The 17,048-nt window shown below is 32.3% G+C and overlaps 2 protein-coding genes and 1 non-coding gene across 5 annotated transcripts; 1 reads left to right on the top strand and 2 right to left on the bottom strand.

Moving 5' to 3' along the window:
* The first annotated feature begins 3,044 nt into the window (after nt 1-3,044).
* On the top strand, nt 3,045-6,737 carry LOC115716731 (calcium-dependent protein kinase 10). Of its 2 annotated transcripts, none has more exons than XM_030645613.2 (5): nt 3,045-3,365; nt 3,718-4,649; nt 4,757-5,053; nt 5,627-6,046; nt 6,125-6,737. In XM_030645613.2, exons 2-5 carry the CDS (start codon nt 4,070-4,072, stop codon nt 6,139-6,141), a joined length of 1,314 nt encoding a protein of 437 aa, XP_030501473.2. In that variant the 5' UTR covers nt 3,045-3,365; nt 3,718-4,069; the 3' UTR covers nt 6,142-6,737. The 2 variants fall into 2 exon arrangements, with proteins under 2 accessions (XP_030501473.2, XP_030501472.2); XM_030645612.2 differs by having other exon boundaries at nt 3,049-3,365; nt 6,148-6,737.
* Nucleotides 6,738-6,865: 128 nt separating this feature from the next.
* Nucleotides 6,866-6,937, bottom strand: TRNAG-UCC (transfer RNA glycine (anticodon UCC)). The gene has a single exon. It is a non-coding gene; the product is annotated as a tRNA-Gly (tRNA).
* A 179-nt stretch (nt 6,938-7,116) lies between these two features.
* LOC115716436 (uncharacterized) lies at nt 7,117-12,460 on the bottom strand. Of its 2 annotated transcripts, XM_030645229.2 has the most exons (10): nt 12,247-12,393; nt 11,435-11,473; nt 11,180-11,331; nt 10,893-10,980; nt 9,732-10,488; nt 9,485-9,538; nt 8,822-8,916; nt 8,419-8,544; nt 7,976-8,065; nt 7,117-7,615 (listed from the first exon to the last, which is right to left on the bottom strand). In XM_030645229.2, the coding sequence occupies exons 3-10, from the start codon at nt 11,257-11,259 to the stop codon at nt 7,493-7,495; spliced, it is 1,413 nt and encodes a 470-aa protein (XP_030501089.2). In that variant the 5' UTR covers nt 11,260-11,331; nt 11,435-11,473; nt 12,247-12,393; the 3' UTR covers nt 7,117-7,492. The 2 variants fall into 2 exon arrangements, with proteins under 2 accessions (XP_030501089.2, XP_030501088.2); XM_030645228.2 differs by lacking the exon at nt 11,435-11,473 and having other exon boundaries at nt 12,247-12,460.
* Nucleotides 12,461-17,048: the final 4,588 nt, after the last annotated feature.

The raw sequence follows: 17,048 nt of genomic DNA, 5'->3' as shown, positions 1-17,048 counted from the left end.
AGTTTTTTTATAAATTAATAGCTTCTCTGTAAAAATGATATCATTGCAGAAACTATAAAATATCAATATTTTAATGCATACTTATATTTTCTTTTTCTTTTTTTGAAAGGGTATTTTCTATATATAACATGTGGACTGGTTTTTTCTTTTTTTTTGAAGGCAAAGAAACTTTTATTAGCCAGCAAATTCAGCTACCAAATAAGGTAGCAGATCAGTTGGGACTGGTTTCTTCTTTTAGACCTATACTAATTTTAAGAAAAAAAACATATTTTAACATGCAGTCGTTATAATTAAAATTGAATTGAATTTTGTTTACCAACTTAATTTTGATATTGGTTTTGTTTTTATTTATTGGTTGATAGATGGTCAAAAGTAACAAGTATTAGAATATGTAGAAGAAACCAACTAAAAGATGTGTGTTTTTTAAATGGAGAGGAGGGGCTTAGACTTTAGATCTATTGGATATTTTTTTTAAAAAAACTAATTAAAGCTTTTTATTCAACCATAATAATTACAAAGAATTAGACAAGTCTCGCCATTTGTACAAAAAGAATTAATCTAAATCTACATGACACCAACTTTTTCAAAATTATCAACTTAAAAGGAATGAAATTAAAATATTTATTATATAATATATTATAAGACCATAGCCAAATTCCAATTTGGGGGTTACAGCTAAACATAGCTGGGATATGCATAAACAAATAAACACCCAGCACAAATTCCCCTTGTTGATGGCCTTGAAAGTGAAACCCATCTTTGCCCAAACATTTAAGGGCCCAGACCATGTACTTATTCTCATAGCCACTTGTACTTGTCCACGTGGCGAAGACCCACCAGATCTGATCTGTATTACCTTCTCCAGTTTACTTCAGCCATTATGATGATGATGAGGAGAATTAATGAAGGTTTCAATGGTGAAACAATGATACCCCATCTAACATTGCTGGGCCCATATATTCTATACCCAAAATATTTTTTTTTCTTTCATTATGTTAATGAGTTTTTGAGGCTAAACTCTCTTGATTATTAATTTACTTACACTTAACTCTTAAAGTTCAAATTTTGGTGGTAAAATTTTTTAAATTATTGAACTGTTAATAAATTTAAGATGACTTTTATTTTTCACAATTAATTATCAATATGAACTGCTTATGTATACACTTTTATACACGTAATATGTTATAGTGGTACACCTAATATTATTATTTAAAAATAAAAAAAAAATATTTCAAAATTTATAATATTTTTTTATTTTTTTAATATTCTATTTTTTATTTTTATAATTTTATTTAATTTTAAAATAATAATATTAGAAGTACTAATATAAATGCGTCACGTGTACAAGAGTGTACACATAAACAGTCCGTGGTGGTAGTTAACCGAATGACATCTTACGTTTGCTAACAGTTTAGTAGTTTGAAAGGTTTTACCGTCAAAATTTGAGTTTGGAGGGTTAAGTGGAAGTCAAACAATAATTAAGAAAGTTTAACCTCCAAAAACTCTATATTAATTTAATTTTAGGGTTAATGTTATTTTGTACCTTTTTTTATTGTTTTGGACTTTTTATTTTGTAAAAATAATTAGTTATACTTTTAGTTTTGTTAAGCAATAAATTGAGCTTTATATTTTTTAAAATTAATACTCTAAACTTAATTTTTGATAATTTTTTTAATAAAAATAATTTTTAGTACGAATAAATACAAAAAAAAAAAAAAAGATTTTCTATTTTTACACTTCAAAACAGTTTTTTTTTTCTTGCATTTTTACGGAATTCTACATAGAAACTCCTATTGCAACTAGCGCTGCAACCTAAATTGCAGCATAAAATCGTACAGAAACCCCTATTACAACTAGCGCTGCAACCACTTTAGAAACCCAAGCCGTAAATTTGAAAAAAAAAAAAAAGTTAAAAAAAAATAGTATATAAGGTAATTCCCCTACAAAAAATGTACCAAATTTTATTATTATAATACTGGATCAAATTATTATTAACTTTTATTTTGACGAAAAATCAATTTATAATATTATTTTATATCATTTTGAAAATTACAAAATTTAACTTAACGTTTAACAAAACAGATCCAATCAATAAAACACAAAATTCAAAATAATATTCACCCAAATTTTTCTTACTTAGAAGAGAATAATATAATGAATTAGTCATGGAACTTGCTTTTGAAATTGATACTATTACTAGTACTAATGTTGTTTCCATGTTGTAGGTGAGGGTAATCAAATGGGTACCTGCCCATGTAAAGGATATTTATGTCATTTACCAACTCCAAATTTTGATAGTTGAAACTTGAAACTACCATAATTGGCCCCCTTTTCCACACTTGGCAATTCATGTGGTGTTGTCGCACATGAGCCAGCTAACTTTTACTTTCTTTTTTCCCACAAAGTGCAGCTAACTTTTATTTATTTCCATTAAAAAAATTATATGTATTTATTTGTAAAGGGTCATATCCAAAAATTACAAAACATAGGATTATACATGATGATTTCTTAGTTAAATTTTGTACAACGACTTATTACTGTTTCTCTTTAGAATAATGAACTTATCATTTAAATAATAATTGAATAATAATTAGAGAGTATAAAGATGATATAAAAAAAATTTATCAAATTAAATTTTTTATCTTGTATACACAACTAATTCATGAGATGTCATAGAATAAAGATACTTTAAAAAAATTAGTAACTAAACTTGTGAAATCACATAATGATCATACATTAGTGTAAAGCATAGAGAAAAGAAAGCTCAATACCAAATTACAATTAATTTTAAAGTGTAAATGTAAACCGAATAAGAAACAGGTACTCTAAACTCGCATTTATAAAATCTGTTTGAATAATTGTAAAAACTCCTACAAAAATATTATAACAAAAATAAGTATCCAACAAAATAAATTATACACTATAAATTAATAAATCTAAATTGATTTGATAGAGAGGAATAGAAAATTTTTCTCATCAACAAAATTTCTAGATCTTCATTAAAATTTTTTAGATAGACAACAAATCAATAACATTATCTTAACATCAAAACCAAAATCAATTTCCATTTAACACTGAGAAATTTAATATCGAACTCGAGCATACATAAAATACAAATTATTACTATTTTTAGAATTGCATATATATTTTTTCTTTCAATTATCTCAGATTTATTTTGTTTTGTTTTATATATATTTTTAAACAAATTACAAGCAGCGGGCATTCCCGGTTCCCGGTAATAAAAGAATGAGAATGAGAAAGACAGCATTTTGAACAAGTGAGAAGCCAATGACTGGGACTGGGTTGGCGTTGAGAAGCTTTGTCATGGTGGGCTTCTTCTTCTTCTCCACTACTTCTATGAAAAGGTCAGCTTCTGTTGATGCTCACAACTTTAAAAATGTGACTTTTTTTCTGTGTTTTTTTTTCTTTCTCACTGGGAAAAACATACCCTTTAAATATTTCTTCTCTGGTTATGGGTTTTGCTAGACTTTTATGCTGAATTTTGGTTCTTTCAGTTTCTAGATTTGTGTTCATATCTGGGTATCTGTTTATTTCTTTCATTTTTGGGGTGCTCATACGGTAACTGGTTTACAGGAAATTGAACGCAGTTTTGGAATTGTTAAGCTTTTGACTTTCAGTTTGAAAATAATGTTGTCTTTATTCTACATCTAAGTTTTAAAGCTACTTTTCTTTTCTTTTATGGATTTTGGTCAACAGCTAGAAAAGAAGAGCTCAAAACCCAGAACCCTGAGTTATATTCAAGTTATCTGAAATTTGGAAAAGTTGTGTTGTGTGCACCTGGAGATTTATGATGAGGCTAAAGTTTTTATAATTTGTCTACATGTTGGACTTGAAAAGAGTATATGTATTTGATGATGTCAGAGATGAGTGAAGTTCGTTAAGAATACAGTTTTCTTAGAGGGGAAACTTTTTGTTATGAATGATAATGACTTATCCAATTTAAAGAAGACACTAGGAGAGTCTGATGATGATGCAATGAGAGGAGTTTGGAATTAAAAGGTTAGATATCTGTTGGGTAATCCTAAGAGTTCAATTGGGTTATTTTGATATGGAAATAGCCAAGAGTGACAGCGTTAGGCAGCTTTCAACTAACTGTTACAAAGTGGCGAACCTCGGCGAGACAATTATGGACACAACCCGTGTATCAAATTTGAAAGATAAGTACATTTTAGGTGAACAATTGGGATGGGGGCAGTTTGGTGTCATCAGGGCATGTTCAGATAGGTTTACTGGTGAGGTTTTGGCATGCAAGTCTATTGCCAAGGATAGACTGGTCACTGCCGATGATATGCGCAGTGTTAAGCTTGAGATTGAAATAATGACTAGGTTATCAACACATCCTAATGTTGTAAATCTCAAGGCAGTTTATGAAGAAGAGAATTATGTGCATTTGTTAATGGAATTATGCGCCGGAGGGGAGCTTTTTCACCGGCTTGAGAAGCAGGGAAGGTTCTCAGAGTACAATGCAAGGGTTATTTTTAAACATTTGATGGAAGTGGTTAAGTTTTGTCACGAGAATGGTGTTGTTCACCGAGATTTGAAACCAGAAAACATTCTTTTGGCCACAACATCCTTGTCCTCGCCAATTAAGTTGGCAGACTTTGGCCTTGCTACTTACTGCAAACCCGGTATAGACTTTGGCCTTTCTCTTTTTGTCCCCTGTTATGTTACATAATTAACTAATATCCCTCCACAATTTCACGTTTTATAATCACCTATGTTTATATGTCTACAGGGCAGAAATTGCAGGGAACTGTGGGAAGTCCCTTTTACATAGCCCCAGAGGTACTTTTGGGAGGTTATAACCAGGCTGCTGATGTGTGGAGTGCTGGAGTTATTTTGTATATACTTCTTAGTGGGATGCCCCCGTTTTGGGGGAAGACTAAGTCACAAATTTTTGATGCAGTGAGAGCTGCAGATCTTCGATTCCCTCCTGATTCTTGGGATCGCATATCCTCATCTGCAAAAGACCTCATCACTGGAATGCTTTGTGTGGATCCTTCCAAAAGGCTCACTGCTGACCAAGTTTTAGGTAAGTGGTTTTATTTATTTATTTATTTATTTTGGGTGGAGTATTGCATTATGCGAATGCGTGATTCTGCTATAAGATTTCACAAACAATAAAAGCTTAATAGGTGAACTGTAGAAGGTTAGCAGTTATAAGATCTCATAACTTTTCCACTGATACTATCTACATGTAAGAATCTGTAAACTAAACACCTCCTAATATTAAGTCACAAAAATCATTCCCGAAATGCTTTTTTGGATGTGTAATATGTTCGTGTCATATTCAAGATTTTCATTGAGGGAAGTTTCTAGGCATAAACAACTCTCATGCTAGTCATCAGTTTGCTAGGCTGGGAAAATTCTATTATAGTATAATTCCTGCGCTGCTTGGAGGTTCGATCGAACAGTTTAGTAACTGTCTCATTAATCAAATATGTACTTAAGTCTCTATGCACTTTGGTTTTTCTGTTGTATACTTTTCAAGCTTTTATTAGTGTGTTTAACTTTAACACACCAAGCTTTTATTAGTGTGTTCAACTTTAACAGACCAACAAGTGTTCTATCCTATTCCACTTAATAAGTTTGCAATCATTTGCAGCTCATTCATGGATGGAGCAATGCACTGAAGCTGCCCAAGAAATATACGATCAGGAGTGCGAAGTTTGCAATGAATTGGAAGTGAATGGTGGTTCTTTTTCGACTCCATTTATTTCCAGGACAGAGGAATGTGCAGTCAACGGTAGACCATGCACAGTTGGTGATGGAAACCTGAAACAATCACCTGCATTCATTTGCAGATCATCTTTTGTTTCTTTCATAGAGGATAGTGACACTCTTTGCTCTGCATCTGGGGGTTTTTCTTTCAACAGCTTCCAGGAATCCAGTGTAGCTGAGTTTTCTTCCCCAATTTCATCAATGCCAAGCTTTACCTTTTTCAGTCCAATGTCTACTCTAGTTCAAGGAAATATTTCATTAAGATTTGAAGCCGACATGCCATCATTGGATTTACCATTTACAGGTACATGCTTCTTATTTATTCTGACTGTTGATTTCTTTTGTCAAAAACTCTATAAAGTTATTACCTTGATGAATAAAGCTGGTATTGTTATATAAATGCAGAATCAAACTTGGAGAAGTGCAAGCTAATAGCGCAGCCTGATTTTTCGCCTGTCAAGCGGGGAATTGGCGATGAAGAAATGGAGCGTAAAGAAATTCGACGAGGAGGAGGAGGACCTGGTGGGACAAAGGTTGGAGGTATTCACAGCAAAAGGAATAACACGATTGGGCTCGGCGAGTTTACTCAGATTAATCTCATCGTGACAGAATCAGTCATCCGTTGGGCATCATGCACGGATATTCCAACAGCACCATCCCTTCGATTATCTCTTGTTTGCTAGAAGATTAATTTTAAGTACGTTACCAGGTCAGCCAACCAGCCAGAACAAAAACAAAAGAAAATATTTACACTCTTTTGGAATCTATCTAATGGACTTGATGAGAAGAATTAGTTCAACCTCAGGAGCTGGACTTAGGTGTTTAAGCGTGTTTGTTTACTTTGATTAGTACTAGAGTAATGAATGCTTTTCTGTTATGGAAAATAATTTATACTTACTGGTGTGGTGTTCTAATATGTAAGGCAATTTCTGACAAAAAATAAAATGTAAGGCAATTAATTGTACACTATCTAATTTATGATGGCTTCAAACTAATATCTGAAAGAAAACATTTCAAAAAAAAATATCTGAAAGAGAAAATAAACACTAATATGTCTCATTTTCTTTTCAATACAAACAAAAATAAAAAGTAAAAATGATTCTAAAAGATAAAACATCAAAAATGCGTCTGCCGGGAGTCGAACCCGGGTCTATTGCTTGGAAGGCAATTATCCTAACCGTTGGACTACAGACGCTTGTTGGTAGTAATTTTATAAATATTTATTTAATTGTTGATTTATCTTTCCTTGTTAAAACATCTAAAAGTTTTGCCTTTCACACGGAGTTCATATAGTTTGGTGAAATTATTACGAACGACAATTTGGAGTAATAGTTCATACAAAAGGGTAGATGTTATAATCGACGAGATGAAAGATGGTTTAACTATAGTGACTGAATAAGAATAAGTAGAAAAAAGAGGTATACATGCCTCAAAACGACACAAGTTAATTGAAAGGTAAACACTAAACCGGCCTTGAGTACAACATTATAAGCTTGCAAAGTATCACTAACATGGTTCTCTTATGGTACAAAATTAGCAGAGCTTCTCTCTTGAGCAATACAATATTTTTTTTTATCAAGAAGACACCCTTTGCTTTCTGAGGGTCACTAGAAAGAGCAGCCAACAAGAAGCCTCTCTGAAAAAATTTAATAAACATACTAACAGTGCAAAATCCATGCTACCTATTGGTACATTGTTGAAGCTGAAGGTGGTGCAATAAACAAAATATGATGTTGCTTATTAGCTACTCTTACGATGAGGGGGCATAATCTTGGATTGCTGTCGCGAGTTTATTACGATCATCCTCAGTTTTCAATCTAATCAGAAAGGTACGCGCCACAACCTCACTGCTATCATTTGCATTATCGTCTCCCTGCAAAACCCGACAAGGTTGTTCTTCGAAGTTAGCACGACTAGTTTTGCAGAACATGATATTAACAGTTAGTATTTAAAATGGCTTTCTTGTTGGGGCTTAATACTTAAGCAACAGAAATAGATAAAAAAGAGTTTTGTAGCATCATCAACTAGTCACTTAGCGACCTCAAGATTGAAAATGAAACAATTGGGAACCAGGGCATAAGTTCATGTCTGTTCAGTGTTCTTGCATAAGTTCAGCAAGTTTTTTATGTTTTAAAGTCTTAAGGTGTATAAGTTAGACAGTGGCCATATGGTAATGTAGGTCAGCAGAAAGGAAAAACATTTAAGTTAAAAGGCATGTGCACAAATCACTTACTGCAGTATGAAATATTGCGACAATGGAATTCTTTTGTGAATTTGTCTTGATGCCCGGGTATATCAAGGCATTCAGCAGCAATCTTCCTATCTGCGTATATACACAAATAAGTAAAAGGAAAAAATGTGTCAGTACTGCTCTCTATAATTAAAATTAAAGATTTTAGTAACTCTTCCAAGAGAAAAAAAACCCAAACAAAGTGGGGAGAACAAAGAAAAAGACCATGAACCCAAAAGAGATCTTATCTAGCCAGATCAGACACATTTTCCTTTGATCAAATGATAATTCAAAAGATGCTAGTACAAGTTGTTTTTACCGCTTTAATCCCCAACAAATTTCAATGTCGGAACTTAGAAAGGAAGATTTTGAAACGACAAATGAAACTTATTAATGAAGCCACATGGTGTAAAATAGATGGAAGTAATGTTTGCAAGAAAACATACATCATTGCGAACTATAATGGTTGGTTTGGATTCTTTTGTGCCCTTGCTAACACCCTCTTTGCACTTGATAGACAGCTGCCCTGGGCCTTTTTCTTTCCAATGATCTTTGTCAGCAGGATCATTTGACTGGATACATGAAAAGGAAATCCAGAAACAAAACATATTTAAGGGAAAATTAGAATGCTTATGGATAGAAGTTAAACTTTCCCAATTATAGAAAAATGCAGCTCATTGTTGATCTTTTAGTACAGAAAATAATTGTAGGGTGATACATATTTGTGCAGAAGGAATACACAAATAATGTTGCATAATCATTTCATAGTACATACTGAACAAAAATATAAATATGCAGCTAAGACTAAAATCAACTTTCCAGATCATATATTTGTCTTTCTGTCACTACCTTCACATAAAGTTTGCACTTGACTTCATGGACTACAACAACACCCTGTTCTTCAGATTTCTTAACAGATGGACTGCTAGGTGCCTCTTCATTTTCTGTCATAAAAAAAAAAAAGCATGTAAATTTATTCTGAGAGAAAAAGTGGACAGAATTTTCAAGAGGACACATATTGTCAAATGGTATGCCTGAGAAAACTATAAATATTATATATACAAATATTTAATGTCCCAGAAACCCCAAAACCACTTATCAACCTTGATTTGAAACTGGAGGCCCTTTTGGAAACACGAAACTCATGGTTATTCAATGTGCAAGTTCCCTAAATATATTAAATCCCAAAGTATAAGAGAGTAAACTTTAGGCTTGAATCCTAACACACAATGCATAAGCATGCTCATTTTAGTAATTTCATACATAGGGCAGTCCGGTGTGCTTTAAAATTGTCAAAGTGAGGATTCAAAACTAATGCATGCATTGACAAGACAAGCTAACAACATCTACTTAGTAACCAAAACAATTTAACTGAAAACATATCCAATGTTTAACCTACAAACAAAACTTAAATTAAATGTAAAAAGACTAAAAGTCTACTACTTCACGAACTTACTAACCCATCTAATTTATCAGCAATTGGATAATTAATGAAAAACAAGAGTGTCCTACCACCGTCATCATCATTTGAAGCACCATGAGTTGTGGGAACTGAACTTTGATTTCCTGCAAATGAATTATAAAATCCTAGGATGTCAAATTCACGTTATACGAACTACTATTGGATAATTGCATTGCAGTATCTTGGCTATAATTTGTTTTTTATTAGTTACTTCATATCTCATGCAGATGAGCTCTTAGTTCATGCATGCAAGAGCTATTAATCCACGCAATCAACCATAATGTTACTAATACTTACCAAACGAGAGCGGGCTTTGACTACTTGAGAACAACCCAGGACTCGTACTGCTAGAGAATAATCCAGGGGTTTGACTGTTCGAGAATAACCCAGGGCTTTGACTGTTGGAAAATAGACCAGAACTTTGATTGTTGGAAAATAGGCCAGAACTTTGATTGTTAGAATATAGCGCAGGGCTTTGGCTGTTGGAAAATAATACAGAGCTTTGGCCCTTGGATGATACTCCTGAGCTTTGGCTATTGGATGATACTCCCAAGCTTTGGCTATTGAAGGGCGATCCCGAGCTTTGGCTATTAAAGGACAATCCAGAGCTTTGGCTATTGAAGGATAGTCCCGAGCTTTGGTTGTTGAAGGATATTCCTGAGCTTACTCCTAAGCTTTGGCTGGTGGAGAAATTTCCAAAGCTTTGACTGCTAGAGAAAACCCCCGATCCTTGACTGTTGGAGAACCCTCCAGAGCTTTGACTACTTGACAACAAACCAGAACTTTGACTATTTGGCAACAAACCAGAGCTTTGACTGTTGGACACTGCTCCCATCGAATTCTGATTATTGAAAAATGTCCCAGAACTCCATGAAGTCCCAAAGCTTGTTGTAGTTCCAATTGGAGGAATCCCTGTTTGTGCCTGAATGAACTTATTTGCAGCATCCTTGGTTTCTGACATATTAAACTTTATAGCGGTTTGCGATTCTGCAGGTGAACATTCTCCTTTTGCAGCATTCGCTTTAAGCCAGCTAACAACATCAGTGAATTTCTCCTGAAATAAAAGGGTGAAATGAGCACATCTTTTTCTTCTTAGCAAATCGATCGCTTCGCATGTATCATAATGACCCACAAGACTTCAAACCTAGTTCGTTACGAACATCAACTTTTTTCTTAATTATGCATACATATGATCATCGACACACGTTGATTAAGGGATTTATTGGAAGATTTGCAGAGTTCAAAATCAATCAGCAAACCAACAAAAAAAAAACGAAGCCAGCATTGTCATCCTTAACAACACAAACTAGAAAAGAATAGCATGCTATTTGTCTTTATCAAGAAGCTTGCTAATAATATCATATGTAAATCAAACTAACCAAATTGGTTTCTCAATCTAATTTTACCGAACCACCAATAGACAATGTAAAGCATGAAACCAATAACATAGCAAATTACCATGATGCTTGAAGCATGAGCTAAGTAGTCGCGGGCACCATCTTCCCATAGTTCATCAGGATGGTTCTTCAATTGTGCTTGCACCCAACTGGAAAAGATACAAAAATGGAAAGAAAAAAAAAACAATATGAAAAGACAAAAAGTCACTAAAATGTAAAGCATGTCAACCCAATTGCAAAAAAAAAAAAAACACGCAAAAGCTAGTCATGAATTTAGAGTGTTACATAAGTACAATACTAAATGATGACGGAAATATCACAATATCAACAGAAGAAATGATTGAGAACCTTGCGAATTGGGTGTTGAGAGCTCTCACATGCTGCCGAGATGACTCAGCTCGTTCTAAATTCAAAGGAGGTGTGGCCATTGATTGCTGTTTAGATGTGTCCGTCTTATGAGCATCAAATGGACATCCTACTATTATTCTTTTATTCCGGAACTGCATCATTTGTCAAAAAAATAAAAATCTTTATAAGCATCAACTACTGCAAAGAAACGAAGAATCCAATAGATATTCACAAAAGTGAGTGTCAAATACGCACAGAAAGATGAAACAACTCTATCCCGTATCCATTCTATTCCTGTCTTACAGAAAACAATGATTATCAGCTATAATCTTATCTCTTAATGATTAACACTATGCACATACGCCTTATGAACTGGTAAATCTCACTCACACATTCCAAAATCATGTAATTTAATACTCCAGAACCAGAAATAATCAAAATAGGTCAAGCCAATGTCGAAATTTAAGTAAAAAAAAAAAGCTAACGAGACCAGCTTTTATACAACTCAACAGTGCTCCCGCTATATGAGTGTGTCTGTTTTCTCAGTGCCGGTCAGTACTCCTAACTTTATATTAGTTAGGCACACATTATAATTAAACAAATTAGAAGATTGAGGTCAAGATTTCTACTTAAATAATACAGTACTTGACCAAAAAAAGAAAACTTTGAAGATTGACCTAACACAATAACAAAATTTCAAAGTCCTCTACTTCAAATTAACAAGCTCAGTTGTATGTCTACTACATTCGTGTAGATTCACTAAGCCCCCAACTTATTTGAAGAGCAAGAAAACCCAGACAAAAGCAAACATTTACATTGAATCCCGATAGCATGTTGAGCTCAGCTGTATCGTTTGTTCTTCCAATCAAAAATTTCTACTTTTTCTTTTTCTTTTCTTTTTTTTTTTTTTTTGGCTGTAGATACCGAAACCAATTTTCTTGAATAATGAAATTGTAAATACTTCAAAACTCAAAAGAGAGAATCACCAAACTGAATTTCCATTACCATTTAGTGAAGAAAAAAAGATTAATAATATAATAATGTCAAAAAAGAGAGAGAAACTTAACGACTGAATCATTGGTGGCACCGGCAGCAGGTCTGGATTCCGATACGGCTAAACGTTTCGTTCCTTTCATAACGATTTGGTGAACTTTCAGAGCTCAAAAGCGAGAAATAGGGTTCTTCAAAATTTTCTGCTTTGGCACAACCCCGTCTTACTATAAACAAAATAAATAAATAAATAAATAAAAAAGAATTAAATTAAAATAATAACACTAATAAAGAGTAAAAAGGCTCTCTTTTTTCCACAAAAATATATGTATTATTGTGGAATAAAAAGTATTATTCTGGGCCGTTTGATGTTATTGGCAACGAGCTTTCAATCGGAGGCGTTGGATGGTATCAGAAACTAAGCGTGGGGTTTTTTCTTTTATAGGATATTTGGTGTTTTTGGTCCCTGAATTATACCACTTATTACAGTTTGGACCTCAAATTTCAATTTGAGCAATTAAGTCCTTTTCTTTATCAAGAGCAATTAGGCCCTATGCAATAATTTTTGTCAAAAAAAAAATCCTTTGTAATAAATAAAACTTAAATTTTCATTCAAAATGTATGGTTTTCATATGTTTAGTACCAAATAATAAGAAAATTTTAAAAAGATTAGACATCTAAATTTTTTTTGGAAGGGATTTTGGAACTTATTTTTTCTTTGTTTGGTTGGTTCGATACCATAACCTTAATGGTTATGTAGCTTATATGGAGGTTAACCCATGATAGAAAAAGTTAGTATGTTAAAAAAAATAGGATAAAATTTGATAAAATCATCACAACGAATAAATGCGTTCAATATCTCTAACACTTTTTTCTATATTTCTTTCTAACAGTTAATTATCAGTCTGACTACTAAACTCTGTTTGTGTTAGACAGTCTCACATTGATAATGTGTAGAACCTAAATACCATACATAACATGCATGTGCTACTCCTCACATTGCCAATTAGTTTTGAGATAGAATCTCGAGAATCTCACATTGCTAATGTGTGGAAATATAATAGAATATATAAGATAGATAGGTTACTCCCATTGCCAATTAATTTTGAGATAGAATCTCATTATTCTTATCCTAAATTTTAACTGTTTGCTCCATGAAAAGCAAAGGTAGTTTGCTCCATCGTCAAATGATTTCAGATTTTCAAAAGACTCTAGAGACAACTTTCTAAGGCCGTGGTTTGGATTCATTCATCTTCTCGATCTTCCTTTTGAAAGTGGGAGCAAGATTTCATCTTTGCAATAGTTTCCATTATAACAAAAGAGAAAGGAGACCAATCAAGCTTGACATCTCTTCCATGAGATAATCACTTTTCTTTTCCTATACACATTCACATGTTGACATGTTAATTGCCATGAATTAAAAAATTAAGAATTTTATTGTTTTTTTTTTTAATAAATTTCAATCATTATTCAATTAAAGTTGAAATTTAAAGACTAAATTATAAATTTTCAAAAAGGAAAAAAAAAATAAGACGACTAAATTATAATAAATGGCATAATTGAGGGACTAGTTGAATAAAATATCTTCTTTTTATTTATTTAAATAATTTGCAATATGAATACTTAAATTTAATTTTTGATTGTAAATAAATACTTAAATTTATTTTTTTATGGTAATAATACCTAAGTTATAATTTTGAAATTTCTGTAAGTACATTGTCACGTGGCAATTCTTGATTAGTCTAAGTTATTAAATTTTAATTAAAAAAATAGTGTAAATATACTAATAAAAAATGAAACGTGAATAATAATTTCATTTAATAATTAAATAAGAGTTCTAAAAATATAAACTAAATATTTATTTATAATTAAAAATTAAAGTTAAGTATTATTTATACAGTAAATTATATTGTATATCCACTTTATTATACATGTTTTAATTTTTACTTTCATTTCTATATTCTTTAAGATATACCAACTTTTATAGATGATATTCCCATTATGTCATTTAAGTTAATGTAAATTATAGTATATTAGGCAACCTATTAGGGCTGTACATCGGTCGGTTTGGGCGGTTTATCCTATATATTTTCTATCCCAATCTAAAGTTCGGGTTGCTAAAATTTAAGTGCAGCCAACCTAATTTTTAAAAAAAAAAAAATCTATAAACCGACCACTTTTTTTTTCTTCTTTTAGTTTCAAGTCAAAAATCAATAAAAATTAAAAAGATAAATTAAAAATATCACATTCCACTAAAGTACAACACTATATATAACTTTAAAACTAATAATTAAGTATATAAACTTTATATTATTATATATTTAATCATTTATGTTATGTATAATAAAAACTAAAAAGTTAAAAAAAAAATTAAAGGTGCAAAATCGGGTTGGTCGGTTTAATTAGGCGAGTTGGACCTATTTTCAACACGTCTAATTAATAGATTGGGCGGTTTGTAATTTTTCCGGGTTATTTCGGTTTGTAATTTTTATCGGTAGGGCTGTACAAAAAAAATTGAAAACTGCCCAAACCGAATAACCCGCCCAAACCGAACTGAAAAAACCGATAAAAATTACAAATTAAAATAACCTGAAAAAATTACAACCCGCCCAATTTGTTAATTGGGCGGGTTGAAAATAGGTCCAACCCGTCCAATTAAACCGAATAACCCGACCAACCCGATTTTGACTCTTATTTTATTTTTTTTTTACTTTTTAGTTTTTATTATATATAACATAAATGATTAAATATATAATAATATAAAATTATGTACTTAATTGTTAGTTTTAAAGTCATATATATTGTGTTAAGCTTTGGTGGAATTTGATATTTTTAATTTATCTTTTGAATTTTTATTGACTTTGAAACCAAAAAAAAAAAAAGTTTGGCCGGTTTGGTCGGGTTGCCCAAACCGTTAGTCGGTTTACAATTTTTTTTTTTGTTTTAAATTGGCCGGGTTGCACTTAAATTTTAGCAACTCGAACTTTAGATTGGGTTAGAAAATATATAGGATGAACAGCCCAAACCGACCGATATACAGCCCTAGTTTTTTTGGTTTAGTTTGGTTTGGGGGTTATTCAGTTTGAGCGGTTTATGAATTTTTTTGTACAGCTCTACAACCTATTAATAAAATTGGGTATATTTTAATAAAATTTAATATGATAGTATTTTTAATTAAAAGATGAAAGAAAAAAAAAAAAAATCCCTCCACCATAAATTACTTTATTTATTTTGCATACTCTGACATTATGGCAGTTCTACCTGGGCCACGTGCTTCTACTAAGTTACTTAGAATGGGTTGCCCCCAATTTGATGGGCTCCATTATGACAAATTTCATGACAGGAAGGACATTCGGGCCCAAAATTTCGGCCTATATTTTCTTGTCCGTAATTTTCGTTCAAAGGTACACTTACAAACACTAATAAATCGTCGACACACCAAAAGAAATTATTTTTTTTTCGCAATATTTTTTTTCAAAATAAATCATGCAATCTATCTATTTATCTTCTAATAAGGAGAAACATAAAGAGTGACATGACAACTTAATTATTTTTTTTAAATAATTATATTTATTCTTTTTTTAATTTTTTTTGTTTCTTTAATTTTTTATTAAAAAATCCTTTTTTCATTCTATTTTCTAAAAAAAATATATACTAAAATATTTTAAACTAAGGTCCAAGGAACATACCATCCAAATTTATTTAAAATATATTTAATTAAATAATAATAGCACTCTAACCATTCTATTTAATTTTTTTTTTTTCTGTTTTTCAACATTTTATTTATTTTTCTCTTTTAAATTTAATTTTTATCACGTACCTTACTTACCTTCACGTACCTTACTCATGAGGCACCACCTATCACTCATATGTTCTTTGCAGACGATAGCTATTTGTTTTGTCAATCAACTACTAGTGCTGCTGGCAATGTCTCAAACTTGCTCAATCAATTTGAAACTGCATCTGGACAAAAGGTGAACTTTTTTAAGTCTACTGTGTTCTTCAGTCCTAATACGTGTCCTGCAACTTGTGTCCAGATTTGTGATATTCTCCATATGCCTGAAGCCTTTGAAGGAAGTCTCTATCTGGGACTTCCAAACATTATTGGGAGAAATAAAAATGTTGTACTAGGATTTCTGAAGACCAAGGTAATAGCAAGAATTAATAGTTGGGATGGTAAACTTCTTTCTCATGCCGGCAAAGAAATCCTCTTAAAAACTGTTGTCCAATCGCTCCCCACATATGTTATGAGTGTTTTCCTCCTTCCACTTGGCACATGTAATGAAATTGAAAAACTTATAGCCCGGTTTTAGTGGAAGACATCTTCTAGTAAAGGGAAAGGTATTATTTGGAGGTCTTGGGATCGTATGGCTGCTCATAAATATGATGGTGGTATGGGTTTTCGGCACTTGCATGATTTCAACATTGACATGCTCGCTAAAAAGGCTGGCGTCTACTTTACAATCCAGATACTCTTGTTGGAAAAGTCTATAAAGCTAGATACTTTCCCCACTCTGATTTCTTGTCAGCAGAGCTAGGAAGTAACCCAAGCTTTGTCTGGAGAGGTATTTGGACTACCCAATCTCTACTCCGTTCGGGTGTTAGAAGAATAATCGGATCAGGGGACACATTAAGCATTTTAAACCACCTGTGGCTACCTGTACAGGATAACTCATATGTTTCAACAATACACCCTGGGTTAATGAACCAACATGTTAGCTCCCTTTTTCATGTGCACAGCCGCTCTTGGGACTATGATCTTGTACGAGATATGTTCAATAATCGAGATTCTGATATTATTTTGGGCATCCCACTAAGCTCAAATGCCTCCATTGATGCATGATCTTGGGAGGGGGAAAGAACGGGCGAGTTCTCGGTC

The sequence above is a fragment of the Cannabis sativa genome, chromosome 5 (assembly GCF_029168945.1).
Source record: "Cannabis sativa cultivar Pink pepper isolate KNU-18-1 chromosome 5, ASM2916894v1, whole genome shotgun sequence".
NCBI classification, from domain to species: Eukaryota; Viridiplantae; Streptophyta; class Magnoliopsida; order Rosales; family Cannabaceae; genus Cannabis; species Cannabis sativa.
This window is presented reverse-complemented; position numbering and strand designations above follow the sequence as displayed.

What these genes read in the sequence shown, in the direction of transcription:
- LOC115716731 (XM_030645612.2), top strand. Translation starts at nt 4,070, where the DNA reads ATGGAAATAGCCAAGAGTGACAGCGTTAGGCAGCTTTCAACTAACTGT. An exon ending in TGCTACTTACTGCAAACCCG is followed by an intron (nt 4,650 to 4,756) that starts GTATAGACTTTG and finishes ATATGTCTACAG; the next exon opens with GGCAGAAATTGCAGGGAACT. An exon ending in ATTGGATTTACCATTTACAG is followed by an intron (nt 6,047 to 6,147) that starts GTACATGCTTCT and finishes ATATAAATGCAG; the next exon opens with AATCAAACTTGGAGAAGTGC.
- LOC115716436 (XM_030645228.2), bottom strand. Translation starts at nt 12,315, where the DNA reads ATGAAAGGAACGAAACGTTTAGCCGTATCGGAATCCAGACCTGCTGCC. An exon ending in CTCATGCTTCAAGCATCATG is followed by an intron (nt 10,489 to 10,892) that starts GTAATTTGCTAT and finishes CTTTTATTTCAG; the next exon opens with GAGAAATTCACTGATGTTGT. An exon ending in TTCAAATGATGATGACGGTG is followed by an intron (nt 8,917 to 9,484) that starts GTAGGACACTCT and finishes TTTTTATGACAG; the next exon opens with AAAATGAAGAGGCACCTAGC.